This window comes from Aspergillus fijiensis (assembly GCF_003184825.1).
Source record: "Aspergillus fijiensis CBS 313.89 unplaced genomic scaffold BO72scaffold_6, whole genome shotgun sequence".
Classification (NCBI taxonomy): domain Eukaryota; kingdom Fungi; phylum Ascomycota; class Eurotiomycetes; order Eurotiales; family Aspergillaceae; genus Aspergillus; species Aspergillus fijiensis.
In genome coordinates, this window is record NW_024468982.1 from 25,393 (window position 1) to 49,543 (window position 24,151).

The following is a 24,151-nucleotide window of genomic DNA, read 5'->3' on the forward strand; positions in this document are numbered from 1 at the left end:
ATGACTTTCGAATACTAGCCTATGATATGCTCTACATTGTCATGGCAGGCAACTATGAGCTTCGAGGGAGTACTGTAGTCCGCGGGGGTCAGAGTATAGTCACATGATCTCTGTTCACCTCAGGGCTGGTATACTGGTATACTGGTATACTGGTATACTGGTATACTGGTATACTGGTATACTTTAGCTATTGTCTTCCTAGCTTCTATGTATAATGGGAGGCCTCAGTCGGGAAAGCGTGCCCCAAATCTTAATTGATTATTCAGACCTACTCATAGTTAGGTGACCAAAGGTTTTACAGTACACTCCGTTCAAGACCGGGAGTCTTTAGTGAGGGCGGCCCGCGTCCATCTCCCAGGAACCTTCGCTGCAGTCAATAACTCGCGGCCTACACCTGTCTATGACTGCTTACTTCAAGAAAATCCTCAACATCCGGGCGACTTATCTGCCGTTTCGTCCCTTCTCACTGGCCCGTCTTAACATCATTGAGGTAAATAGTGACAGGTCGACCAACTGAGGAAGGCTTCGCTCCTCTTCACTGAATCCGAAAGACCCCGGGATAAGTCATCGCTGCTTTGAAACCCATCGCCATGACAAGTGGGACCGAAGCAAGATGACCTTCTCGGCCATCCCAGAAAGTAACCCGTCCTCTTCGCCACGAGGCCACAGTCAAAGCGAAAGGGACTCGTCCAACCGCAAAAAGCGCAAGGGTCCCCGTCTCGCCCACCGCAAGTCCAGGACCGGATGTCAGCGATGTCGCGCCCGACGAGTAAAGGTAGATGGAATTCATTTCAAGTTACCACTGGCCACCACATGTGTCCTGACTGATTTAGTGTGATAGTGTGATGAAGCGCGACCTGTGTGTCGCGACTGCCATCGTCATGGGATCCCCTGTGTCTATGACAGGCCCGCGGAGGAAATCCAATCTCGCCCACTCCAGCCCAGTTCATCGGATCCCAGTAATATAGAGTTGCGCTTGTTGCATCATTTTACCCTATTCGCCAGTGCCACTCTGCCTGGGGCCCAATTGAAGCGTGTCAAAGACTGTTGGTCGATCGACGTGCCTCGACTCGCATTCGGTTATAAGCCGCTCCTGCACGCCGTCTTCGCAATCTCGGCCCTGCATCTGTCCAAAGCCAATCCAAACGAAGCTGGCTTGCTGGACATCCACTGCAACTTCCTCGAGCAGGCTTTGCGCGAACATCGACTCTGTATCGGCGGCATAACTACGCAGACCGCGGATGCGGTGTGCTTTACAAGCATCCTGTTACAGGTCGACGTATTTGCTACCTTACAGAATCATACTGTTGTTTCGTCCGAGCACGTCAGTGAATGGATGCGTCTATTGCGCGGGTCGGTCGCTGTCTTTGACGCGGCCTTGGAGATTGCGAGGCATGATACTCATCCCGCGAGTATCTGGTGTATTATTGATACCTTTCCTATACCCTTGCGGACGAGTTCTGATGCTGGGGCATTTTCCTTCCTGCTTCCGACTGCGCCCGACGACGAGGACAACGACATGGCGCTAGAAGCATATCGAGGGGCCGTCGCGCATATCAACGCCACCTGGCTGGCCATGGAAGCAAAGGAACATCCGCAAGTCACCTGTCGCCGGATCATGGTCTTCCCGTTGTTTGTGATAACCGAATTCATGGACCTCCTCGAGAAGAGGAGACCTCGTGCTTTGGTGGTTCTAGCCTACTTTCTCGCCTTGTCGGCACCATTACGCGACATATGGTGGATCGGAGACGCTGCACACAAATACATCATGGCTCTTCAACCAACCCTTCCTGCTCACTGGCAACGCCTAATGTCCTGGCCAGTAGAGATGATTATATCTTGTGCACCACAGCAAACACAAGCCGCTACTCCGCCTGGGAGATCTTCTCCAACCGCCACTGGTGCGGCGAGCTCGAGTCTAATGTGGCCGTGACCTGCGAGCACATTTTCTGTATATATGTGCTCTACCAACAAATCGACCCCGACGAAGGCAGCCAATACCGCCAATGGCTGCTCTCGCAGCAAAACGCCGAAGGCTCCTGGGGCATCGCGCCTAACTACCCCGGCGACGTCTCCACAAGCACAGAGGCATACCTAGCCTTGAGAATCATATTGCATGAGGCCTCGCAGATGATTGGCTCTAATAGACAAGGATTCTCGGTCTCGTTCAATAGCGTCCGGGCCTGCATCTCGGCCCTGCGTCTTAACTATATGCCCGAAATTTGTTGCCTAGAATGCGTATAGATATAGTATTTTGTACCTTTTTACCCAAACCTCCCCCCCGTCTCTCCCAGCCTGTACACTGAGTGACTGAACATGACGTCCGGACTCCTCGTCTCGCAACTCGCCCTCTACGCCCCCCTAACACTTCCAACCCTCTACCTCGTCTTCAGCCATGGCCGCCACGGCCTCCTCGCCTGGCTCTACCTCCTCGCCTTCTGCTTTCTTCGCGTGACCGGGGCCGCCATGGGCCTCCACAACCCGCATAACACCGGCGCCCAGATCATATCCAGTATCGGGCTCTCACCGCTGCTGCTTTCGATAGACGGGGTGTTGCATGAGGCGTAAGTTTTCCCCTTAGCAAGAGCAAGTGCAATATATCTCATATGTTCCCATCGTGATCCAGGAGAATCTACTGTTTATTCCCAAACAAGCGAACCGAATGGACGTTCATGGCGCTCATCCATGTCCTCGTGGCGACGGGGGTGGTAATGGTCGGGGCTGGTGCTGGCGGGCTTCTGAGCGATACGCCTAAGCCCAATGATTTATCCAATATCAAGGTTGGCATGGTGCTGTTGGAGGTTGCGTGGGGGGTGCTCGCTTTGTGGGGGCTGTGGACTCGTTGGAATGGGAGGGGTGCACCAGCGGGCTTGACCGGGAGGGAGGGGTGGTTGGTGCGTTCATCCCCTGCCTTTCCAGATCGTTGATACTATCTGGTTTTGGATCCATACGGAAGAATGGTTCATGTGCTAACACAAAGCTGCCTCGAGGCAAGGCACAGCTCCTAACCGGCACCCTCCTCGCCCTTCCCCTCGTCGAGATTCCAGCAATCTACATGCTTGTCGCGCAATTTACTCAACACGCGGACCTAAACCCGGCGACAGGGAGTTTGGCGGTTCGTGTTGTGTTGGGGTTTCTCCCCGAGCTGCTCGCGGCGATGGTTTTGGTGTTTGTTGGGCTTATGACCAGGGAAGTGGGTAAAGTCGGTGCTGATGAGGCTAGGCTGGGGCATGGGCAAGGGCATGGGCAAGGGCATGGGCAAGGGCGCCGACACAGACATGCTCATCATGGACATGGAAGGCGCTCGGGCTCGAAACATGGCACTCGGTTGCATTCGAGGTCACACTAGCCTTCGCATTCGCACTCTACTGGGTGGAGGGGCTGAGGATTAGGATCGAAATGGGGCGTTATTGCTTGTGTTATGGTGCGCTATATGCTGAAGGCGCCAGGCGTCATACAATCAAGTCTATCACAGTTGTTATATGGGGGTTTGCACGATGCATGCGGAGGCTTGTCTCCGGATAGTTGAGCCAGTCTCATGGGGAAAGAGGGAGGTTAGCGAAAGATGAGCCCCAGAGAGTGATCAGGGTAGAGTCATCCATTGGTACTGTGACTTAGTAGTCCATACGGAGGCGGCAGGTGCGAGGATAGGCCCGGCCGGGGGAACTGCCTTTCATATTGGGGAGTCGGCGGGGGTGACTCGGGACTGGGGACCCTTCTTCTTTCCCCCCGCTTGCTTCATTCTTCCTTCACCAACCTCATGTACTCAGTATTATGAGTATCGCTGAGAATAGCTTCATCAAAATGCATCGTTTGAAATTATATCCTACCATCTATTAGATCCATTACTCTACCGTCTTCTTGAGTAGCCTCATTATCGTGATATTCGGATACCACCTGCAATAGTTAACTACTCAAAGTCTAGAATGACATAGCATACATAGCACAGCCCAGCATAACCCAGATTATGCACACACATGAGTCATCCACCCTTATGTAACGGGGCTAACCGAAACCGGGGTGGGGCAAAGTTGAACCGCCGCACAAACGCGTGACTTGCAATCCCGTCGACGAAACCGCCAAAATTCCCCCTCCCCCAAATCGCCCTCGCACTTCCCGCCCCGTACGACAAATCTCGACAGGATCCCTTTTTCGTTGTTCTTGAAGATCATCACATAACGCCAAAATGGGTAAGGTAAGTTATCAAAAGAGATGCTCCTGGAAAAAATGTCCTCAGGATGAGAAACAGAAAAGACTAACATCTGGATGAAAATAGGTTCACGGATCTGTAAGCGCTCCCCTCTCTCCTCTCTATCACGTTCGCCCCATCGACGACCGGACACAACGACCATCGAAAAGTCGAAAAACTACTATGACCAGCATCAAAAGAATGAAAGATATCTGACCCTTTATTTCTCGACTACAGCTCGCTCGTGCCGGTAAGGTCAAGGCCGCCACTCCCAAGGTCGAGAAGCAGGAGAAGGCCAAGCAGCCCAAGGGCCGTGCCTACAAGCGTGTCGTCTACACCCGCCGTTTCGTCAACGTCACCCTCACCGGTGGCAAGCGCAAGGTATGAAAAATCCACCACGATCAGCTGGGATACAAAGGAAGAAATGGGAGGGATACGGCAGTCTCGATGAATATCGGATGGAAAAATGCTGTGTGCTATGATCACAAACGGAAGGGCTTACACAACCCCCTCAAAACAGATGAACGCCAACCCCACCGCTTAAACGGAAGCATCTTCACGAACAAAAATCCTCTTCGATTAATTTGATACAAGAAGAAGAACTCGATGACTTTTTGAGCAACGACGATTCCCCGGGTTTTGAAGGTGGCGTGAATGGAAGAGGCTTGAGGATCTGGTGATGCGGCTATTTGCGATCGGAAGGCTACCACTCCTTTTCGATCAGGAAAAAATCAAAGCACGGTTCCTCCCCAACTTACGACGGAATTTCGCGGATTACGGATTTCTTGACGTGGGGGAAGGCGAGTGAAATGGAAGTGTCTTGTTTTTTTTCTTACTTGATAGCAAGAAAGGACGAGTAATCGGACTTTTTTACATCTGGCGATGCAATACCATCACTATTTTCAAGTCCCTCTTACTGCTGGTTTTTTGCTCTTGCTGGGCACTTTGCATGCATGCATGCATAATCGACGGTTGCAATCTGCGTGCTGCGATCTCTCGTAGATGGATCGGGTTTCATCCTGTTTTCCTGCATTTCAGGGCTGGGGGTCTGAGTCCAAGGCCAGTGGCGAATCAGGCTCCATTTCGCTGGCTATGGTCAAGGGTCCTTGTGAGCTACGCAATTTGATACTCCAGTTGGCAAACTCTGGGGAGATTCGTCTATCACACTGTCTACGATATGTCTTGAGGTGCACCTCACGCCAACCTGTAGAGAGACGTGGATCAGGGCACATGTAACTTCGTAGCTGGCTGGCTGTCCAACCATACTTCGCATGGCTCGCTTTCCAGTCTCCATACTACACGATAGTGACCTTGACCTTCACCCCGCGCCCATGAATCCAATTCTTCTTCTTGCCCACCTTCTCCAGGCCCTCCGCCCTGTCCGTCAGTATCTCCTGTAGCATGGACGTGGTGGCAGTGTCCCCACGCCGCACCGTCAGGTGCAGCACGTCGCGCACTTCCCTTCCCTGTTTCTTCACGACCGAGCTCCACTCCGTCTCGAACCGCACCCTCCAACGGCCCTCCTCCGGCTCCCGGCCGGCAGGATACACATCCCCGACTAAGGCCGCCACGCGCCCCAGGTACCGAGACCACCACGCCTCCTCGCGCGACACGCACCGCACCAGCTGCCGCTGGTACGCCTCATCGGTCGGGGCGAGCTCCCCGTCCCAGCGCTCACAAAGCACCAGCGCGATCAGCGCGCGCTCCACATGCGACAGACAGTTCGTGGCCGCCAGGATCCCCGTCGCGGTGCTATGCAGCGCGGCGGCGGCGCGCGACTCGCGGGGCACCTTCGCATGCGCGAACAGCAAATCCGCCAGCGCCGCCAGCAGATTCGTCGCCCAGAATGACTGGGGCAGATAGAACGAGTCCGCGTCCCGCGGTGACGGCGTGTCCGGCAGCGCCGCCCGCAGCAGATCGCGCAGCACGTCCGCCGACGGCGGCGCATACGGCCGCGTCGCGGCGAGGAGGGGGTCCTGGGCGCGCACCGCCGGCGGGAGCCGGTCGTACAGGAAGCCCTCGCGGACGCCGCCCTGGCAGAACTGGATGTGCGTGATGGCCTCGGCGGGCAGCGCGTCCATGATGACGTTCACCAAAAACGCGACGGCGGGGATCTGCGCGGCGCGGCGCCGCGACACGCCGTAGATTTTGGTCGTCGTGGTGGTTGCAGTAGTGTTGGTGTCTGCAACTTCCTGCAGCACCGCGGCGGTGTCGTGGAATTCCGCCCGCGGGACCCGGAACCCGTTGATGATGGGGATCGGGTACGCCTCGCCCTCGTCCTCGCTCTGTTTGTCGGAGTACGTCTTCATGAGCACGTACCCCCAGCCGCGGAACCCGCCGCCGCAGAGATATAGACTGCGTTGGCAGCCTCCTTCCCCCTGGGTCCCGAGCAAGAGGGAATCCGGCACCTCGAGCTCGCGATACGCCGTCTGGAACTGGCGGGTCATCTCGGCCTTGAGCGCCCCCAACGCCATCGTTCCATCATCGCTCGACTTGGTATCAGCCTCAGCCTCAGCCTCCCGAAGCAACCGACCCAACGCCGCCGCGCCGTACGGAAAACTGAACGCGCCCCGAGGACTCGTCCGCACTGCCCCACCGTCCTCCTCCACAACCCACGTAATCTGAGTACTCCCGCCGCCCAAATCCATGGCAATCCCGGCCACCCTCGCCGAAGAGCTCGCGACCCCCAAGGCGCCAATCCGCCCTTCCTCCTCCTTGGTCAGCAGCCGCACCTCCCAGCCGGTGTGCGCGCGGATCGCACCACAGAACGCCGCCGCGTTCGGCGCCGTCCGCGTCGCCTCCGTCGCCAGCACGTGGATGTTGGTCGCACTCACCCCGAAGTCGCTGCATGTGGATTGGAAGTGGCGCAGGTGGTCGAGGACTTGGGCGATGGTTGTGTCCGGGATCGGGCCCCGTGTTTGCGTTCGCGTTCGCGTTTCTGTTTCTGTCTGCGGGGAGAATTGGGCATCGTAGAGAGAAATTGCGGCGCGGGATTGGTAGACGGTGGGCAGGAGGCGGGCGGTGGGGGGGGAGAGGTCAGTGATTGAGAAGCGGATGCCGTTGCTGTGGGTTTGGGAGGTTTAGTGCTTTTGGCTCGAGGGGGTTTCGAGGGTGTTATGTAGTTGATGGGTTGTGTGGGGGACTGACTGACTCACCTTCCCATATCCACAATCCCGTAGAGATTCGGGTTCGTGGTTGTTGGTTCGGTCATGCTGGGATCGGTTTCTGGGGCTCAGTGGGCACCGGAGTGGAATGAGGTTCTCAAATGTGAGTGAGGTCAACACGGTAAGTGCTGCGGTGGTCAAGACCTTAGGCGCATGGTTTTGGGGGGTGTGTGGCTAGCTTGGTTGTGAGGCTGCTAGCGCAGGGCAAAAGGTGGTAATGTAGTCGACTATGCTGTCAGCAGTAAGGCTTAAAGGGGAGTAATAAAATGAAGGTAACAGAAGCGAGGTTGCGAGATGCTGGTGTTGTGTTGACGATTGGGTTGACGTAGCCGAGATATATCCCCGCTGAGGTGGAGTCTGCAACCTTGAAGTACACTGCTACCCCTCCGGTGATCACCGCAAACTACATTCAGTTTCACCAATAATCTCAACACCATGCAATTGCTTTCCAATTTAGGCTCAGCATACTTCTAGTTCGCCAAAGAGCATGACCTCATTATCGCAACAAATAGCATTAAACCAAACACGCTAAAAAACACCACAACCTACAACACATATCGGAAGCCCGCCCCATAATTCTCCTCCCCCACAGCCGTATTATCCTTGGCCCCAGCTGTCCATTCCGCCACTGCACCATACCGCTGATCCAGACGGCGATTCTCCCAGGCCAGGAGAACTCGCAAAGACAGTGCAAGAATCGTGTTGAAAAACATGAACGCGGCGCAGATAGACAACCCGCGAGTGTAGCGAGGTGAATCGCTGGATGGGAAAACATTGGTCCCCAAAAAGGGACCACACTGGCCGATGACGTTAAGAATGACAATGCCCATGCCTCGTCGGCTATCCGAGCCTTGGTTGTCTATAAAAGCCATATTAGTGCGTGTATCATCACTTGCTAGGGCAGTTGACCTACTCAGAGCCCAGGGAAGAATGTTGGCGATAGACGGGAACACCCCGATAGCAGCAAGGAACACGCCAAGGTAACGAACGCCAACAGAGTTGCAAGCCGCAAGTAATACGTAGCCAACAGCACCGACTAGAGAGGCACAAGCAATCACCAGGCCCCGCTGCTGAATCCGATCAGCAACCCATGTCGTAGCGATCGTGACGAGGAAGGACGCAAAGAATGGCGGTGCCGTCAGCCCCTGAGCGTTGATGGAGGTAAACCCCATATCTTCCAGGATCGTCGGCAAAAAAACGGGCAATGATGAGAAGCTCACGTTGCAGCTGAAGTACATGAACTAAAATTGTTGTCAATATACACCCCAGGCGAAGGCGGCTGGTCTGGGAACATACTGCCAAGATCCACGCCTTCGCATCCAGCAAAGTATGGCCTAATTCTTTCCAGTCGATCCCACTAACTCGCTCGCTCTCACCACTCCGTCGAAGCGATCTGGCCCGTGTGACTTCTTTCTCTTCTTCGGTCAGGAAACGTGCGGACGACGGGTGATCTGGCAGGTAAAACCAAGCCAGAATGGCCGCCAAGAGTGACGGGCTCCCTTCCACCAGGAACAACAGCCGCCAATTCGCTATCTTAGCATGGCCGGAGGTGATAGCATAAGCGAGAGCGCCTGCAAAGGTGTTTGCCAAAGGGGCTGCCGACAAAAACATGCCGCATCGAAGTCCTAACTCATGGCGCCGATAAAAGAATGATAGCAGGTATGGACTTCCTGGGCCGAAGGCAGCTTCCGACATGCCCAACAGAAACCGCAGGGCCATCAATCCTCCCCAATTCTGCACTGCCGCCTGACAAGTTGCCACAATACCCCTATACAGCATAAGGCTCCGACTCAAGACATGGGAGGTATAAGTCGAGTCTGAACATACCAACTCAGGACGGTAATAGCTGCCCATCTGTGCGGAGGCATTATCTTCCACATCAGCGCCAGGAACTCAAAAAGAGTATACGAAATGTAGAAGATTGTCAGGAGCCATGAGTATCGATTTCCCGTGAGGTTGAGATCCTCTTCCATTCCCGCAATTTTGGCATTCCTGCTTGCTCATTAGCCCAATGGAGATTAATGTATATTGTGCGTTCAAGCCTACCCGATGTTGCTCCTGTCGAGCAGCGATAAGAGATCTGTGCGAAGCCGTCAAGTCAGATAAGGAATCGAGTGTACTGATCTGAGAAGGAATCATGTGCAATCGTGCAGGAGATGAATTAGGCAGGACGCAGCATACAGAGAAATCCTAGCAAGGTCGGAACTCTAAGGTCCAACTTTCTCAGCACTCGAGCTTCCAATGCAGGATCTATCGACATTGCAGTTTGAGGCATCTGCGGGAGCGCGGTGTGGGTTTCTTCCTTGTGCATGGGCTGCTGCTTTTCCGCATCGTGACTCGGAGCCTCGACAATGGCGTCGACATCCTCAGCAGGACTGCTTGGGGTGACTTTCTTCCCGAACAGCCCCATGGTCGACTTTGAAGTGTCGCGATGCGGAGTGACAGAAGATTGATGACAGCAACAGAGGTGTAATGGTGACTTCTATGTTGTGGCGAGGGGAGCACACTGCTTTATGAACGCGTCCGCACCAAAGCCTTTACGCTGTTTATGGTTTGGCACGGATTTAGACGATTGGACAAAAGGCTACCAGCCTGACCTGCGAGTTTCCCCCCGACCACACAGTTTAGACGTCGAGCTAGCGAGGGGTGACGTGAAAATTTGAGGAAACGAGGGAGGGGGTGTAGTCGATGAGTGGAGTGTCATGCCGAGCCGATTGAGGTCACTTTCTAAGAGAGCTGTGTGTGATACGTGGGACAGAGCTCATACCCAATCATCCGAGAGAGTGAAAGATACACTATACTGAATGTGCAGAAAACCGGCAGAATGGACGCATGGGGCTCGCTCCTCGGGGATATGATGACATGCTTTCGCACACCCGATTAGGGAGTATGCGGAGACAAACCCATCGGTTCATGGGTGGCGGGCCAAAGCTTGAGATGAAACCATCCGAGCGGGCGCAAGGCTTGATCAGAGACTGAGTGATAGCATTGGATGATAGCCGAGGTGAAAGAGGCTGGATATCCCGGTCTGATTTGTTTCATCCCCCTTGCGCATTCTGATGCATGCCTCTCCCAGCATGAACGAGTATACAGTGATGGATGCACGTTTGGCCAGGAGACTCAGAGAGACTTGTTTGTCAAAAGCACCCGTAAAAGGGATAGCAAAGACCAGCCCGTGCGAGTCATCGGGGTGGGTGGGTAAGCGAGTCGAGGATGTATGGATTGTATGTAGATCAGGAAACCTTCTTCAAGCAGTCTGTCTACATTGCGGGGAATGAGACGATCTCCAGCTGGAAAGAGTAAAAGCGCTCCGACCCCCGACACTAGTCCTGATCGGGTGCCTCCTTAATGCCTGGGGATTCAGGCGTCAGAGTGTGCTTGAGGACTCTATGGACTCCCGTACCGCAGCCAACTGAATTGCTAAGGAACCTCAAATTTCCGCGTCGCGTTAAGGATTCGGTGTCTTCGCTCAGTATACGTCGCTGCGTGATCGCTGACAGGCCTTCTCGCTTCTCAATCTTCTGTGTCTGAACTGTTCAATACCCCCCCACTCCCATCATTTTGCGACAGACTTAGTGCCTGCGATCCTCCGCCATCGAGGCTGCTCAGTCAACATGGACGACCCGGCGACCCGTGTTCCCGCGCAGCTGGTACGTTAACGTTAATCCTTCGAATGAAGTGAATCAGTATGGAGCTTGAGCACTAACTCGACATCATGTTGACCACTCCAGCTGCCGCACATGCATCTGGTGTCGCGGCAACGCTACCCATTGATGCATATGATGCCTACAGACACTGTTGTGGAATACCTGCTCGGCGCAGCCAAGGTCGTGCGCGAACAGCAACCAATGCACTGGACCTTCCTCGATGCGCCTCAAGATGGGTCGGTTATGCTTACATGGCAGCCACTCAACCAACTCGGAACCAATTTCGCTAGTGATGGATATGTTTGGGCCGATGTCGAACAGGCCTTCACCTTTGATGCTCGTGGCTATGTACGTCAACAACTACCGATCCAAAGCTGCCCTGCGCGCAGACATATTGATCACTAACATAAGAACACAACAGACAGTCGAGATGTGGCTACACCGTAGCGGATATCACCCTCCGAACGAATCCATGGCAATGCATTGCCGTCGCCGGTATCGCCTGCTGCCTCCGAAGGTTCCCAACCCCAACCTGCCCAACCCCGATCCCGCCTTGTGGATCGTCCACTACACGAGAGCGCCTCCTCAAGACCATATTGCTGCGAGCCGGATTCCCGTCATACCTCAGGTGCAGAACATGCTAGCTCAGCGGCGCTTCTTGCAGAGCCAAGGCCAGCTCGCCCGCAAGGACTTCATGCTGCACGATCGGAACAACTGGCCCGCCATCAACTTCCCCCCACACATGGCGCCCCAGGGCTTCCCGCAGATGCCTGGAGCTTACCCGAGTGCTATCGTCGGACGTCAGCCATTCTACCCTCCACCCGGACCAGGCGTGCCACCTCCCGCCGCTGCCCCGCCGGCCAAGGCCCCCCGCGGGCATCGTGCTTCTTCCACCGCGGTGAACGCTGCCACGACAGATTTTGCCCTGGAGGATGAAGACGTCTCAACTGGGGACACCATGGATCTCCTCACACCTCGCGAAATCAGTAAAGTGCGCTACACGCAACATCATGAGTGGATGGAGGAGATATTCGCTTCGCCTTATGCCATCAGTCAGATCACGCCCGTCTCTCTGGGCCTAGGCCGGAAAGGTGCACTCGAATCATTGACGGCCGGCTTCTTTGATGCACCGGTCGGACCTACCAACGGAGAAACAAAAGATGCCACCGCCACCTCGCAGGCTGAGAAGTTGGAACCCGCCAAGGCCGAGGAGTTCGCTGATCGGGTCGCTAAGAAGGTCGCGGATATGACGGCGGAGATCGAGAAGCTAAAAAAGCGCCACGCACGTCGTATGGAGAAGTTCAACCGCACCTCTCTCCTCAAGGACGCAGAACTCCGACTCCGGGAAGCCGCAGCGGATCCCGCAGAGACAGGCTCGGAGCCATGGAGATTGGAAGGTCGCCTGGTGCTTCCCTCGGAAGAGGATGACTCGCAGGCGGCTCACATTGAGAACCCGGCCAAGTACAAAGTTGACGATATTGTGCGGGACGTGGAGAAAGTGTGGCAGAGGCAGATTGTGCCAGAGCCTCGAGTCTCTTGTGTGCAGAAAGGTGGTCTGCTCGAGAAAATCGAACCGGAGCAGAAGCCCGAGTCTCAACCTGAGGGGGACATTGATATGGAAAATGCCGACAGCCACTTTTTGGATCAGCTGGGCTCACCGGGAACAGCTCCAGGTGTCTCGTCAACAATGCAGGATGCCGGCCAGACTGGGCCAACACATGTCCCTAACCCGGCCGGCGCACCTGGAGCGGGTGGGGCAGTCCCACAACAGCCTCAACCGGCAGCGCAAGTCCCTCAGCAGGGCCCCTCCACCTCTTTGGACATCGAAATGGATATGGGCGACCAGCAACCTGCGAGTGCCGCCGGGGAGACTGGAGACTGGGTGATGGTCAACGAAGAGAAGAAGGACCAGACTGTACCTGGCGAAAGCTCTTTACCAGGTGTCGATACTCCGGGCAGCGGCCTCCAAGGATTAACCCCCGGCAACGCAGGCAGTTCCGGGGACAATGGTCTGGACGGGGCCAACTTCGACTTTACCAACATGGACAGCGCTGGCGACGCACTCGCCGCCTACACCGAGCAGAATGATGGGCTTGATCTTCCCGACCTGGAGAACTCCGCCTTCGGAGACGCTTTCCATGCGTCGGATAATGAAAATACCCACCATCACGATGCCGACGACATGTCCTAAGAGAGTCGGCTGCCGACCTGGGTGTTTCGGGATAGTTCTAGATGTCTTGTAATGAATCGGTGCGGTGTTGTTGGTATGGTATTCAACCCCTTGGTTTGGCGCTAAATTTGTTTCTTGTGGTCGTCTTCCGGCCTTCCAAGCGCTGTCAGGTATAGGTCGAGGTGGAGACCGGTGTAGAGATAGGGATATGCCGTTGCTGTTGTCTCCTGGATCCGAATCAATAAGGTGACAGGGTTTCAAATCTACTTATAATCCTTTTCATATTCATGATCTAAATGATCTCCCCGGTGCTCTACAGAAACTAAGACTGGTCTCTGGCATCCCTGGATAGTACTACTATGGTATCCCACCTCAACAACCATTCCGGATTCTCACATCATCAGCAGACTGCCAGAGATTCGTCGAGTAAAAAAGCAGCCCTCGTCCTACTCCCGGAGAGGTAGTTATTTCCCCCTCAAGGCACACCCACGCCTCCAATATTAGGGTACAGCAGACCAGTCCGTCACATCACCACATCACCAGCCACTGACCCTCAATTCGAATTCTCCGTGTCAGTCATACCTCAAAGTCAGAGGAACGAACACCCCCTCTGAATATCATATTACTCCCCCGAACTTCAAGCCTAAAAGTTGAGAACCCCATTCCCCAATCACCGGGCCCGATCACCGGCAGATGCGCGGGTCAAGTGACCCCATTCCCCGAGGACGCAGAACACACCAAACGTCCCAACTCTCACTCAGGAAACCCCCTCCAATCGATCTTTGAGAAGTTTAGGTCTGTCTTTAAGAGAAATGATATCCAGGGAAACTGCACCTCAGCACGCGGGCTGTGCCACCGAATCTGAAACACACCCAGGTCCCCCAAATTTGAGGTTACTAGGTATCCCTGTGCTCAAGCCTGGGTATAAGAGTCCCGAGGCTGATCTGTTGGAGTGGTGCATAAGGTCGAGCAAATCCACCAGTTCTAGAGATTCAGCGTAGCCTGAGCAAGCACAACCGCATATTACCGCTCTTGCTCCTGCTACCACATCTAGATCTACACCCTCATTCCTAGTCGCCGTGCGCTTTCTATACGCTATACGCTATACGATACTCAAGTCGACGGTATACGTATACGTATGCAGCACCGCGAACGCGACGCGATGTGCTTCACGGAATGCACCGAGGAAACCTGCAGCGTCTGTTTCAGGGATTACCGAAGCCGCAGCCGCAGCCGCTCTCGTCACGGACACAGTAGCAGCAGCAGTCCCATCCGCCCCCCACCGCGGTGCTACTCCCCGCGACGTCGTCGTCCTGCGGCCGCTCCTGCTGCTCCCTCCTACACGACCGTCCGCAGAAGCCGGTCCCGGTGCCAGACCATCGAAGAATCCCTGATCCCCATTCGGGTGGAACGGCCGCGGCCGGCGTGGGTGGATGTGCGTCGTGCGTACCGGTATATCCCGGCGAGGGCGAGGGCGGTGGAATGCATTGAGATCGTGGAGCCGGAGGAGTGTCTTGTTGTGGGTGGGTGGGGGCGTTGTGGGCGGGTTTGGGAATTGGAGGTGGAGAGGGAGAGAGAATGCGAGGTTGAGGTGGAGTATATTCCTGCTCGGTGTTAGATCGGGGGGGCTTGGGCCTCGCTGTGTTATGTGATTGCTGAGGATATGGCCAGACGGTGTGTATGCGTGCTGTGGTTCTGCTTTGGTTTGTACTTATCTGTGGGGTTGTTGTTTTATGTGTCGTATTGGGGGTTGTTGTTGTTGTTGTTGTTTGTGTTTGTCTGTTGGTATACTTAGTCGGTTTGAGCTTTAGTTCTACAAGCACATGATCCACTCCACTTCCCCGATCACCAAAGGAGATTAAACTCCATCCCACCCATGGGATCGCGAGATTCTGCAAGCGGACAATGACTTCAACAGCTCACAGCCTACAGCATCCGTCCATGCCCGCATGACGTCACTGCATTGGACTCGTACATACGCCATCGAAACAATCACATCACTCACAAGATGTGCCCACCGCATGAACCACTTCCCCGGCGAGGTTCGTCTGTCTTAAAACTCCACCGCTGATCGATCTGTGACATTATCTATCTGTATCCCGTGTTTCAGATCTCGACACAATACTACTCTACTCTACTCTACCTACCTCGAACAATCTGCAACTGACTGCCTTGCTCACATTGAGTGCTTACTACCTCTTTCAAACAAACAAGTAAATCTGTACGTCCAGGGAAGGAGCGATCTTATCTCGAACGTCATTTCGTCCCTGTTTCCTGCTTCCAAGCATCCGACCACTACGCTCTCCAGTACAACCTCTTCTCTTAATTGTATAGTCCCTCAAAAAACAAGTAACGACACTGAATAGTATCATGGCAATCATGTACGCAAGCCAGCCCTTCGAGCACTCTCGATGCATGTAGACTTTTCGCGCGGCTGACCGCTACCTCGCTCAGGCACCGCAACATGTCCATCCGGGGCCGGAGGAACTCCGCGCCCAACCGGACCCGGTTCAGCTTCTCGACCCTGCGCGGCCACCAGCAGCCCGAGACCAGCCGGCGACTCAACCAGCTCATCAAGAACGAGAACGCGGCCATCGGCGCCCACGAGAAGGCCGGCCGGGAGCGCGTCTCCATCGCCAACCAGCTGTCCGACTGGGGCGAGTGGACGGAGGACGACGCCGTCTCGGACATCACGGACAAGCTCGCCGTCCTGATGGCGGAGATGGGCGAGCAGGAGGACAACTTCGCCCAGTACCTCGAGGAGTCGCGCGTGGTCCTGAAGCACATCCGGGACACCGAGAACTCGGTGCAGCCGTCGCGCGACCAGCGCGCCAAGATCGCCGACGAGATCCAGAAGCTCAAGTGGAAGGAGCCGCAGAGCAACCGGATCGATATCCTGGAGCAGGAGCTCGTCCGGGCCGAGGCGCAGAGTCTGGTGGCTGAGGCGCAGTTGACTAATGTGGTATGTTTTTCGAAACTTCCTTTCAAATGAAGGGCTGAGAGATATTGACTGTGAGGTGTATAGACTCGGTCGAAGTTCAAGGAGGCGTACGATTTACACCTGGCGGCGGTTATCGAGCGCGGAGAAAAGCAGATCCTGCTAGCCCGTCACGCACGCCGGTTGCTCAACCATCTAGATGACACTCCGGTCGTCCCGGGAGACTCCCCTCGGGAGTATGACCAGATTTCGGCCACAAGACAGGTCATTGAGGATGCTGAGAATGAACTTCGCGCGTGGGAGAGCAGCGCAGAGCCCATTCATACTTCAGCCGGGGACGCCCTGGACAGCACCCTTTTGCCACGGTCCGGTCGTGGCGTGCGTGACTCGCGAGGAGCTTATGCAGTTGAAACAACTGCCTCGGACTCCGTGCGAGACGTGAACGGTTCCGCAGAGGGGTCGTATGCCCAAGGAACTGGGGCGAACGGATATGCCCGTGATACCCCCGCCGAGCCGTATGCTAACGGCAACGACACTGGGGCAAATGGATATGCTCGCGAGACCCCCGCCGAGCCGTATGCGAACGGTCACGGTACTGAGGCATATCCTGATGCAGCCCATCGGGATACGTATGCTAATGGAACGGATCATGACCGCTACATCGACGGCGCCGGCTCTGAGCTGTATGCTGACACCTCCGCCCCGGAGCCCGCAACTACCAATGCTGCTGAAGAACGCTATACCACCGGTACAGCTCAAGACCCAGCCGTCATTAGTGGAACCGAAGCGCAGTCCAGCAGTATTCCTGCTCCAGAGAAGTACACTAGTGAGGAAGTCCAGGGACAGACGGCTAACGGGGTTGTTTCCGAACCCGTTGGCAAGACCAGCGAAGAGCTGCCGCGGACATCAGAGGACCTGCAGTCGGCGCATATCTCTCGTGGCTCTGAGGTTCCCTATGTATCGAGTCCTATTCCTGCGCATCCAGTTGCCGTTCCGATTTGATTCTTACCTGTTCATGTTCGGTTTGGATTTTGGGTCTCTTGCATGTCTTAAGTTCTGTTACTATGAGAATGACGGTTTAGGTCGGATCAGCGAACAAGAAGATGAAAAATGTAAACATAGATTGAGTTTGCTCCGTTAGTTTGATTCTGTACAAGTAGCAATGCGATTATTGACCTTGCGTTTGTGAAAAGACCAGTAAGTTTTAATAGATTCAAGTAGGAAGTAGCACATAATTGCTGTGGATCAGTTAACTAGACGGTAGACAGCACGTGATCCAGGCGGCCAGCGTGACGCGGACGGAGGGATTGGAGCTTCCACCCCCAGCATCATCAATCATCAGAGCTCCCGAGCTGCATCTGCCATCTCCCATCTCATACTTCTCCATCCTCCCTCCGCCATTTGCCGTGTCCTTTCTTCCTCACCACCCGTCTTGCCATTCATTTCGAACCCAATAACCATCCCTCGCACATCATGGATAAATTGGTCGCCCAATACACGCGGGCGCCGCACCAGAATGAGTTCTACTCCGAGCAAGAACAGCGTGATCTCACCGAGAGCCTTCCACCTCTGTCCTTGAAGTTCAGCCTTCCTCCCGTCGATAATGTGAGCACTGTGCCATCAGACTCCGCGTGCTACTTAGGCCTCCCTCTCTTGGTGGACGTCGATACGGACTATGTTCGGAGTCGACGCCGCCGCCGCTGTCGCCGCCCGACTAGACACTATGAATTGTCCCCCCTCTCACGAAGTCCACGATCGACCAGCTAACCCCAGAATCCAGTCCAGAGCCTTTCTCCGTGCCATGACCGATGACCACTCGAACCCCAGCTGCCCCATCAAACTTGCCCACGGAACGACGACGCTGGCTTTCCGGTTCCAGGGCGGAATTGTATGCCGTCATTCTCCACCAGTTTCCACATCCTTTGCCTCGAGAGAATGATAACTGACGGATTTGTTTCTGCAACAAGATCGTCGCGACCGATTCCAGAGCCACGGCTGGAAACTGGATCGCCAGTCAGACAGTGAAGAAGGTTATCCCTGTTTCGCGGTTGAGTCGCGGCGAAGATAAGCCGACGAACGAGCCGACTCCGGGTCTGCTGGGGACCATGGCTGGTGGTGCTGCTGTATGTGCTGCCCGGTTTGCGAGAATTTTTTTTTGCAGTGCAAAATGCTGACGGCATGCGCTTGCCGCCCAGGATTGTCAATATTGGTTGAGATATCTGAGCCAGCAATGCACACTTCACGGTAGGTTTCCCCCCCCCCTCCCCTCTTTCTCGGAGGCACAACCACTAACCTTTCGGGTTGCATAGAAATCCGACACAAGCGCCGTATCACCGTCGCCGCGGCCTCGAAAATCCTCGCCAACCTAACATACGCGTACAAGGGGATGGGTCTGAGCATGGGAACGATGTTAGCAGGCGTACGTTTTAGCCCATCATCCCCCTCCGGCCCTCCTTGGCCCCATTCATATCCCTTGAACCCATGGGATCATGCTCTAACACTTTTGGGCCGAATACAGATGACCCCGCAAGAAGGCCCCGCCCTCTACTACATCGACTCCGACGGCACCCGGCTGGCCGGCAACCTCTTCTGCGTCGGCTCCGGCCAGACCTTCGCCTACGGCGTGCTGGACGCCAACTACCGGTACGACCTGACCGAGCAGGAGGCCCTCGAGCTCGGCCGCCGCAGTATCCTGGCCGCCATGCACCGCGACGCCTACTCCGGTGGCTTCATCAACCTGTACCACGTCAAGGAGGAAGGCTGGGTCCACCACGGCTTCAACGATATGAACCCCATATTCTGGAAGACGAAGCTGGAGAAGGGCGAGTTCTCGAACGTCACGTCGGAGTTGTAGCTCGGTCTATAGAACAGGATGGGTCGGTGGCTGGCTACCTAGTAGATAGATTCTAGGCTCTCTAGGCAGGTTTACCAAACCCCCCGCGCTCTTGAGTGGTAGTTTTTTCCCGGTATTTTGTATGGGGAGTGGATAACTTTATGAAATGATCAAACTTTGATACTTCTGTCGGTCTGCTTTCCTGAGTTCTGGTATGGAAGTGAAACCGTAGTTATTCCCAAACTGGCGTAGGGTAGCAGGTTTGCCGGCTAGGGTGTGTACTTTTCCAGAGGGAAGATGATAGCCTGGAGACAAATAGCGTAACAGACAGACATGCACCGACGACACCCATGATAGTGATTAGGTACCTACTAGATAGCGACTAGCCCGTATGTCACACCCAACCATAGCAGTTGAAACAGAATGGAAAGAAAAGAAAAAATCTTATTCACAGCAACATGCACTACATAACAGATCCATACCATATGTGTGAGTGTGGTGAAGTAGCATACAAACGTTCGTCTCCAAGAACCAAGCAGAAATTAAAAAAGTTGCTGAAATACGCCCATCTATGACAAAAAAAAAAAAAAAAAAAAAAAAAAAAAAAAAAAAACTTAGGACCTACCGGTACGTACCGGGAAAGACTAGTTCTGCGCCAGCTTCCTTTTGTCGGCGAGTCATTACACAGTTCAGATCGAATTTCCTGAATCCCCTCCAAAGCAACACCCGATCTCCTCAACACACAGACCCTTCCTTGCTGTGAAAGTCCACAAAAAAAAAAAAAAAAAAAAAAAAAAAAAAAAAAGAAAAACAAAATACGACAATCAATGCTTTTTTTTGTGCGAGGGATTTAAAAAAGACACATTCTGTCCTAGCGGGGGCTGGCGGCTGGCGGCTGGCGACCTAGTTATCCACCCGGAATTTCATCCGGATACCCATGGCAGCGAGTTCGACGTCCAGGTACCGCAGCACACCCGGCACGGCGACGACGGTGACGTTATCGCCGCCGACGTAGCGACGGCCGTCCCCGTCCTCCCAGACGACGGCGCGGGAGTCATCGAAGACGGCCTCGCGGGCGCAGCGACGGCAGCGGACGAGGCCGGACAGGCTGCTGGGGCCGTGGTGGTCTTTGTTACTGCTGGCGGACTGGGAGGAAGCGGCCTTGGCGGCGGCGATGCGGGCCTTGCTGGAGCCGGCGGCGGAGGCGACGACCTGGGTGGAGAGGAAGGAGCCGCAGTCGCGGCAGATCCAGGAGCGGGTGGAGTCGGAGCAGTTCATGAGACGGTCCTGCAGGAGGAAGGCGGCGCCGTGGGCGATCAGCGAGTCGCGCTCCATCTCGCCGACACGGATACCACCGCCCTTGGCACGGCCCTTGACGGGCTGGCCGGTCAGGTTGTTGACGGGGCCCGTGGTGCGGACCTGGAACTTGTCGTTGACCATGTGACGCAGACGCTGGTAGTGGACCACGCCGATGAAGATGTCCGCCGCGAACTCCTTGCCCGTGATCCCGCTGTACAGGGGCTCGTTGCCGAAGTAGTTGTATCCGGCCTTGCGGAGCTGCTGCCCGAAGTAGTCCACCGCCGTGTTCTCCTCGGAGAACTGGAACGGCGTGCAGTCTTGCGGGTGGCCGTGGAGGGCACCGGCCTTACCGGCCATGGATTCGACCATCTGGGCGATTGTCATACCTGTTTGGAAAGAGCGGTTAGATGAATGTTGAGGAAGGGGTGTAGGAGGTTAGGGGAAGGGGGAAGAGCTTACGGGAAGGGAAAGCGTGAGGGTTGATGATCAGGTCGGGCTGGATGCCACTTTCGGAGAAGGGCATGTCCACCGCGGGCCAGAGCTGCGAGCAAACACCCTTCTGTCCGTGACGAGAGGAGAACTTGTCACCGATGATCGGCTTACGGGGAATGCGGTACTTGACGCTGATCGATTGGCAGGGCTCGACACCGGATTCGGCGCCCAGGATGCGCAGGCTGTCGATGTATCCTTCTTCCGCGTCCTTGTACTTCACGAAGTGGGTGACGCCATCCACGTTCACGTACGAGTCGCTGGCGGCGTCATACCGCACGTTGTGCCACGCCGCAACATAGCTGCCTTCCTTGACTCGGGCGCCAATGTGAGGCAGACCGTCTTCATCGAGGGTGGCACGCCACTCGGCCTTGATCTGGTCACCGGGGGCAAAACCGAAGAGCTTGGTGATCTCACGGCGGGACTTGCCCCGGCGGGAGTCGTTGTCGTCAAGGCCATGGACCTTGGTCTTGTAGATCGTACCGTGACCGAAACCACGTTCGTGGGAGGATTTGTTGATGATCATAGCGTCGTCCATGTCGTAACCGGTGTAGGAGATAATAGCAACAATAGCGTTCGTACCGTTGGGGAAGTTGTCCAGACCGTAGGCGTTGTAGAGCGGCGACCGCACGATCGGGGTCTGACCTGTCTGCAACCGGTACAGCTTGTTGTCGGTGCGGTAATCAATCGCAGTACCAGGCGTACCCATTGTCTGTTTGCTCATCTGACACTGGTACATGTTACGAGGGGATTGGTTCTGATCGGAGAATGGCGTCATATTGGCGACAATGGAGAACATGTTCGTGGGAGTGAACTCGATGTGAGTGGAGACACCCGAGATAAGATCGTTGGGCATGCAGGCAATCTCCATGAAGGGCTGCTCGAATGGGCCGACGTAGTCGAGCTTGCCCAGGGGCAGGTACTTGACGGGTCTGAACATTCTGGCGGCTTGCGAGAACATGTAGATACCAGGATACTGACCGCCATTGGAGTTGGGGACGTAGCCGATCTCCAGCTCGAGAGGGATACGGTCGTCTCCTGCCACCTTCCAGCGTCTTAGCGTGTTGGCAATTGCGCCGGCCTGCTTGGGGGAGCAGTATCCAATAACGCGTCCGTCCAGCTGGACAGTCACGCTCTCCTCCACAGAAACAGACGACTCAGAACGAACACCCAACTGCACCAGTACCTTGGGAATTTTTGATACATCAACGTCACTAGTGGCGATCAAGCACTTGTGCGCAAGATGGTTAAGCAGACCACAAGGAGCTCCATCAGGAGTGTGTACAGGGCAGAAGAAACCCCAACTCTCAGGCAACAGCTTACGGACCGTGGTGGTCTTGAGCTGTGCGAAGAAGCTACCTCTGTGAATCATGCGGAAGTGACTGATGAACCGGTAGAAGTTGATCTTTTCTGCCATGACAGTGTAACCGGATGCCTGCTGTAAATCAAGACCAGTGGGACTGACCAGGTTACCGGTGGAAAGGAAATATTCAAGAGCTCCTCCGATGTTCTCGTTGGACCGCTTCACAACCTTGCTGAGGAAGTCCCTCTCGAATGCGGAATCGGTGAACTTGGCTCCGCTGTTGCGGTTGGACCAGTCCCTGAGAATTGGGCTGAAAGACCTCACCCATTCCTCGAGCCTTTCCTTGAGAAGCATTCCGTAGAGGAAACCACCAAGAAGGATTTCTTGGTTGGAGACCGCATCCGGATTGTCCGGAGCGCAATCTCCGGCAACCAATGCATAGAGCTTTCGGATCATGAACAGGATCATCTTGAACTTGTCGTAATCCTGGGTTTCGGTGACGTTGTGGCAGCCCAGGTGGGGGAGGACAACCTTGCGGAGGAACTCGGTACCAGCATCTTCGTTGGACATGTCGGCCGCGACTCCAAGAACAGGTTTGAACTTCTCTCCGAGATATGATCGGCAGGCCGAGCGGCTGTGCTTGTTGTATGCCTTGTATGTCCGAAGCAGCAACTCCACACGATCCGTGATGAATGTGTTCTTGATGCCCTCAGACGAGGCGCCGCCCACGATTCCCTCGAAGATCTCGCGATCGTTCGTCTCTACCAAGGCCTTGAGGATCATCATCACCGGGATGAGGTACTCGTTCTTTCTCCAGGAGAAACGGAAGGTCAGGTTGCCGTCGGTCAAGTAGTGTAGAGAGTTCGTTTGCGATGTCTGATCTGGCCTTACGGACCGGATCTGGATACCGTATTTGGTGTATGTGTGGCCACGCTTGACGAAGGAACCACGGATGATCGCCATGGGGTAGTTTCGCTTTCCGACCACCAGCATTCGAATGAGCTTCTCGTTTCCGTTGACAATGAAATAACCACCCAGCTCCTCCGATTCTTCCTTGTGCTCGACGAGTTCATGAGGGGTCGCCTTCTCGAGATGGCACCGGTTGGTCTGCCAGCGTGGTCAGTAACTGCGGACCGTCACCGGACAGACAGACAAAGTCCAGCTCGTCGTCAACTTACCCTCAGCATAATGGGGACCTGGCCCAATTCTCGGACCGACTCCATCCAATCGCCATTGTTGACCTGCCACTCGATGCGAGCGCGCAGCTTCCCGCGATACGTCGCGTGTCTCTCACGGCATTCCGAGGGATAGATATTGCGGTTGCGAGTCGCGAACTTGTTGGTAGGGGGCAGTGCGGGCTTCTCGAGAAAAACTTCACTGATCCGAACGTTGAGCCGGTTGCGTCTCGGAGCCTTGCGGCCCTCCGCAATGCGAGCCTTCTTCTGTTCGGGTGTTTCAGCATCGCCGTCGAGGAAAGTCTTGGTGCCAATGTCCTTCAGGGCCTCTTCCAGGGTCTTGGGACCGTCGAAGAGCGCATTGAAAGAATCGACGTGCGGCCGGATGGAGGCGGCCAACGCTGGGTATGCGGTATGGTCGGTGGGAGGGTTCCTGAAGAGCTTCTCCCGCTTCAGGGTATCGTAGTTGACAGACCAATTGGTGTCTGTCGCCGCTGTGGGAGCCATGGTGAGAGAAGCGTCTGGCGCAGTAGAAGCGCTCTTTGATAATACCCAGAAGACTGGAGTGAGACCCCAAGTTCAGTCTGAGGAACGGACGAAGCCTCATCCTCGACCGACGGGGAAATTTTTCGAGGTGGACCCGACGGACAGATATCATCACGTGTTGATAGCCGTGCAGGTAGATACTTGGTGGCCTGAGGCAGAGATCACGGGACTGAGGGGAAGGGCAGAAAGTGCTGGCAGAAAATGCAGACCGCCATTCGCATCACGGGACTAACGCACGGGACAGAAGTTCCGCCTTACCACCTTAGGCAACAAGGCAAAGAGCATGCCGGACCCGGGCGGGGCCTCTTCATAGCCAGACAATCAATCAATGCCAATCAATCAATCCACAATCAATGGCGGCGGCGGACCCATCCTCCCTCGTCATTGATGGTCGTGCT

The 24,151-nt window shown here is 55.2% G+C and overlaps 8 protein-coding genes across 8 annotated transcripts; 6 read left to right on the top strand and 2 right to left on the bottom strand.

Moving 5' to 3' along the window:
• The first annotated feature begins 436 nt into the window (after positions 1-436).
• Positions 437-2,125, top strand: BO72DRAFT_236785 (Zn(II)2Cys6 transcription factor domain-containing protein). The gene is made up of 2 exons (XM_040939898.1): positions 437-775; positions 842-2,125. The coding sequence occupies exons 1-2, from the start codon at positions 614-616 to the stop codon at positions 1,931-1,933; spliced, it is 1,254 nt and encodes a 417-aa protein (XP_040805048.1). The 5' UTR covers positions 437-613; the 3' UTR covers positions 1,934-2,125.
• BO72DRAFT_236781 (uncharacterized protein) lies at positions 2,126-3,663 on the top strand. The gene is made up of 3 exons (XM_040939897.1): positions 2,126-2,564; positions 2,627-2,894; positions 3,002-3,663. The coding sequence occupies exons 1-3, from the start codon at positions 2,317-2,319 to the stop codon at positions 3,347-3,349; spliced, it is 864 nt and encodes a 287-aa protein (XP_040805049.1). The 5' UTR covers positions 2,126-2,316; the 3' UTR covers positions 3,350-3,663.
• Positions 3,664-4,186: 523 nt separating this feature from the next.
• On the top strand, positions 4,187-4,733 carry BO72DRAFT_492458 (40S ribosomal protein eS30; the record flags this gene model as incomplete). Its single annotated transcript, XM_040948294.1, has 4 exons — positions 4,187-4,195; positions 4,277-4,288; positions 4,427-4,570; positions 4,710-4,733. The coding sequence occupies 4 exons, from the start codon at positions 4,187-4,189 to the stop codon at positions 4,731-4,733; spliced, it is 189 nt and encodes a 62-aa protein (XP_040805050.1).
• Positions 4,734-5,484: 751 nt separating this feature from the next.
• Positions 5,485-9,763, bottom strand: BO72DRAFT_465487 (putative MFS transporter; the record flags this gene model as incomplete). Its single annotated transcript, XM_040946716.1, has 7 exons — positions 5,485-7,252; positions 7,903-8,212; positions 8,267-8,594; positions 8,650-9,121; positions 9,181-9,345; positions 9,400-9,433; positions 9,535-9,763. 7 exons carry the CDS (start codon positions 9,761-9,763, stop codon positions 5,485-5,487), a joined length of 3,306 nt encoding a protein of 1,101 aa, XP_040805051.1.
• Positions 9,764-10,816: 1,053 nt separating this feature from the next.
• Positions 10,817-13,437, top strand: BO72DRAFT_474718 (uncharacterized protein). Its single transcript, XM_040947289.1, has 3 exons — positions 10,817-11,003; positions 11,085-11,348; positions 11,422-13,437. Exons 1-3 carry the CDS (start codon positions 10,968-10,970, stop codon positions 13,189-13,191), a joined length of 2,070 nt encoding a protein of 689 aa, XP_040805052.1. The 5' UTR covers positions 10,817-10,967; the 3' UTR covers positions 13,192-13,437.
• Positions 13,438-15,053: 1,616 nt separating this feature from the next.
• BO72DRAFT_444590 (Eisosome component PIL1/LSP1 family protein) lies at positions 15,054-17,281 on the top strand. The gene is made up of 3 exons (XM_040943854.1): positions 15,054-15,551; positions 15,625-16,132; positions 16,196-17,281. Exons 1-3 carry the CDS (start codon positions 15,541-15,543, stop codon positions 17,108-17,110), a joined length of 1,434 nt encoding a protein of 477 aa, XP_040805053.1. The 5' UTR covers positions 15,054-15,540; the 3' UTR covers positions 17,111-17,281.
• Positions 17,282-17,444: 163 nt separating this feature from the next.
• pre2 (proteasome core particle subunit beta 5) lies at positions 17,445-19,131 on the top strand. Its single transcript, XM_040943855.1, has 6 exons — positions 17,445-17,713; positions 17,889-17,996; positions 18,076-18,231; positions 18,304-18,352; positions 18,418-18,527; positions 18,627-19,131. The coding sequence occupies exons 1-6, from the start codon at positions 17,582-17,584 to the stop codon at positions 18,960-18,962; spliced, it is 891 nt and encodes a 296-aa protein (XP_040805054.1). The 5' UTR covers positions 17,445-17,581; the 3' UTR covers positions 18,963-19,131.
• A 581-nt stretch (positions 19,132-19,712) lies between these two features.
• BO72DRAFT_524522 (DNA-directed RNA polymerase I core subunit RPA135) lies at positions 19,713-23,790 on the bottom strand. Its single transcript, XM_040949881.1, has 3 exons — positions 23,211-23,790; positions 20,700-23,139; positions 19,713-20,626 (listed from the first exon to the last, which is right to left on the bottom strand). The coding sequence occupies exons 1-3, from the start codon at positions 23,712-23,714 to the stop codon at positions 19,845-19,847; spliced, it is 3,726 nt and encodes a 1,241-aa protein (XP_040805055.1). The 5' UTR covers positions 23,715-23,790; the 3' UTR covers positions 19,713-19,844.
• Positions 23,791-24,151: the final 361 nt, after the last annotated feature.

Bases quoted from the DNA above. Each gene is read 5' to 3' on its own strand.
- BO72DRAFT_236785 (XM_040939898.1), top strand. From the start codon at position 614: ATGACCTTCTCGGCCATCCCAGAAAGTAACCCGTCCTCTTCGCCACGA. The intron at 776-841 runs GTAGATGGAATT...TTAGTGTGATAG, and splicing joins GTCGCGCCCGACGAGTAAAG to TGTGATGAAGCGCGACCTGT.
- BO72DRAFT_236781 (XM_040939897.1), top strand. From the start codon at position 2,317: ATGACGTCCGGACTCCTCGTCTCGCAACTCGCCCTCTACGCCCCCCTA. The intron at 2,565-2,626 runs GTAAGTTTTCCC...ATCGTGATCCAG, and splicing joins GACGGGGTGTTGCATGAGGC to GAGAATCTACTGTTTATTCC. The intron at 2,895-3,001 runs GTGCGTTCATCC...GGCAAGGCACAG, and splicing joins CCGGGAGGGAGGGGTGGTTG to CTCCTAACCGGCACCCTCCT.
- BO72DRAFT_474718 (XM_040947289.1), top strand. From the start codon at position 10,968: ATGGACGACCCGGCGACCCGTGTTCCCGCGCAGCTG. The intron at 11,004-11,084 runs GTACGTTAACGT...TGACCACTCCAG, and splicing joins CCCGTGTTCCCGCGCAGCTG to CTGCCGCACATGCATCTGGT. The intron at 11,349-11,421 runs GTACGTCAACAA...AGAACACAACAG, and splicing joins CCTTTGATGCTCGTGGCTAT to ACAGTCGAGATGTGGCTACA.
- BO72DRAFT_444590 (XM_040943854.1), top strand. The intron at 16,133-16,195 runs GTATGTTTTTCG...TGAGGTGTATAG, and splicing joins AGGCGCAGTTGACTAATGTG to ACTCGGTCGAAGTTCAAGGA.
- pre2 (XM_040943855.1), top strand. From the start codon at position 17,582: ATGGATAAATTGGTCGCCCAATACACGCGGGCGCCGCACCAGAATGAG. The intron at 17,997-18,075 runs GTATGCCGTCAT...TTCTGCAACAAG, and splicing joins TCCGGTTCCAGGGCGGAATT to ATCGTCGCGACCGATTCCAG. The intron at 18,528-18,626 runs GTACGTTTTAGC...GGCCGAATACAG, and splicing joins TGGGAACGATGTTAGCAGGC to ATGACCCCGCAAGAAGGCCC.
- BO72DRAFT_524522 (XM_040949881.1), bottom strand. From the start codon at position 23,714: ATGGCTCCCACAGCGGCGACAGACACCAATTGGTCTGTCAACTACGAT. The intron at 23,140-23,210 runs GTAAGTTGACGA...CCACGCTGGCAG, and splicing joins AGGTCCCCATTATGCTGAGG to ACCAACCGGTGCCATCTCGA. The intron at 20,627-20,699 runs GTAAGCTCTTCC...CTTTCCAAACAG, and splicing joins CCCTCACGCTTTCCCTTCCC to GTATGACAATCGCCCAGATG.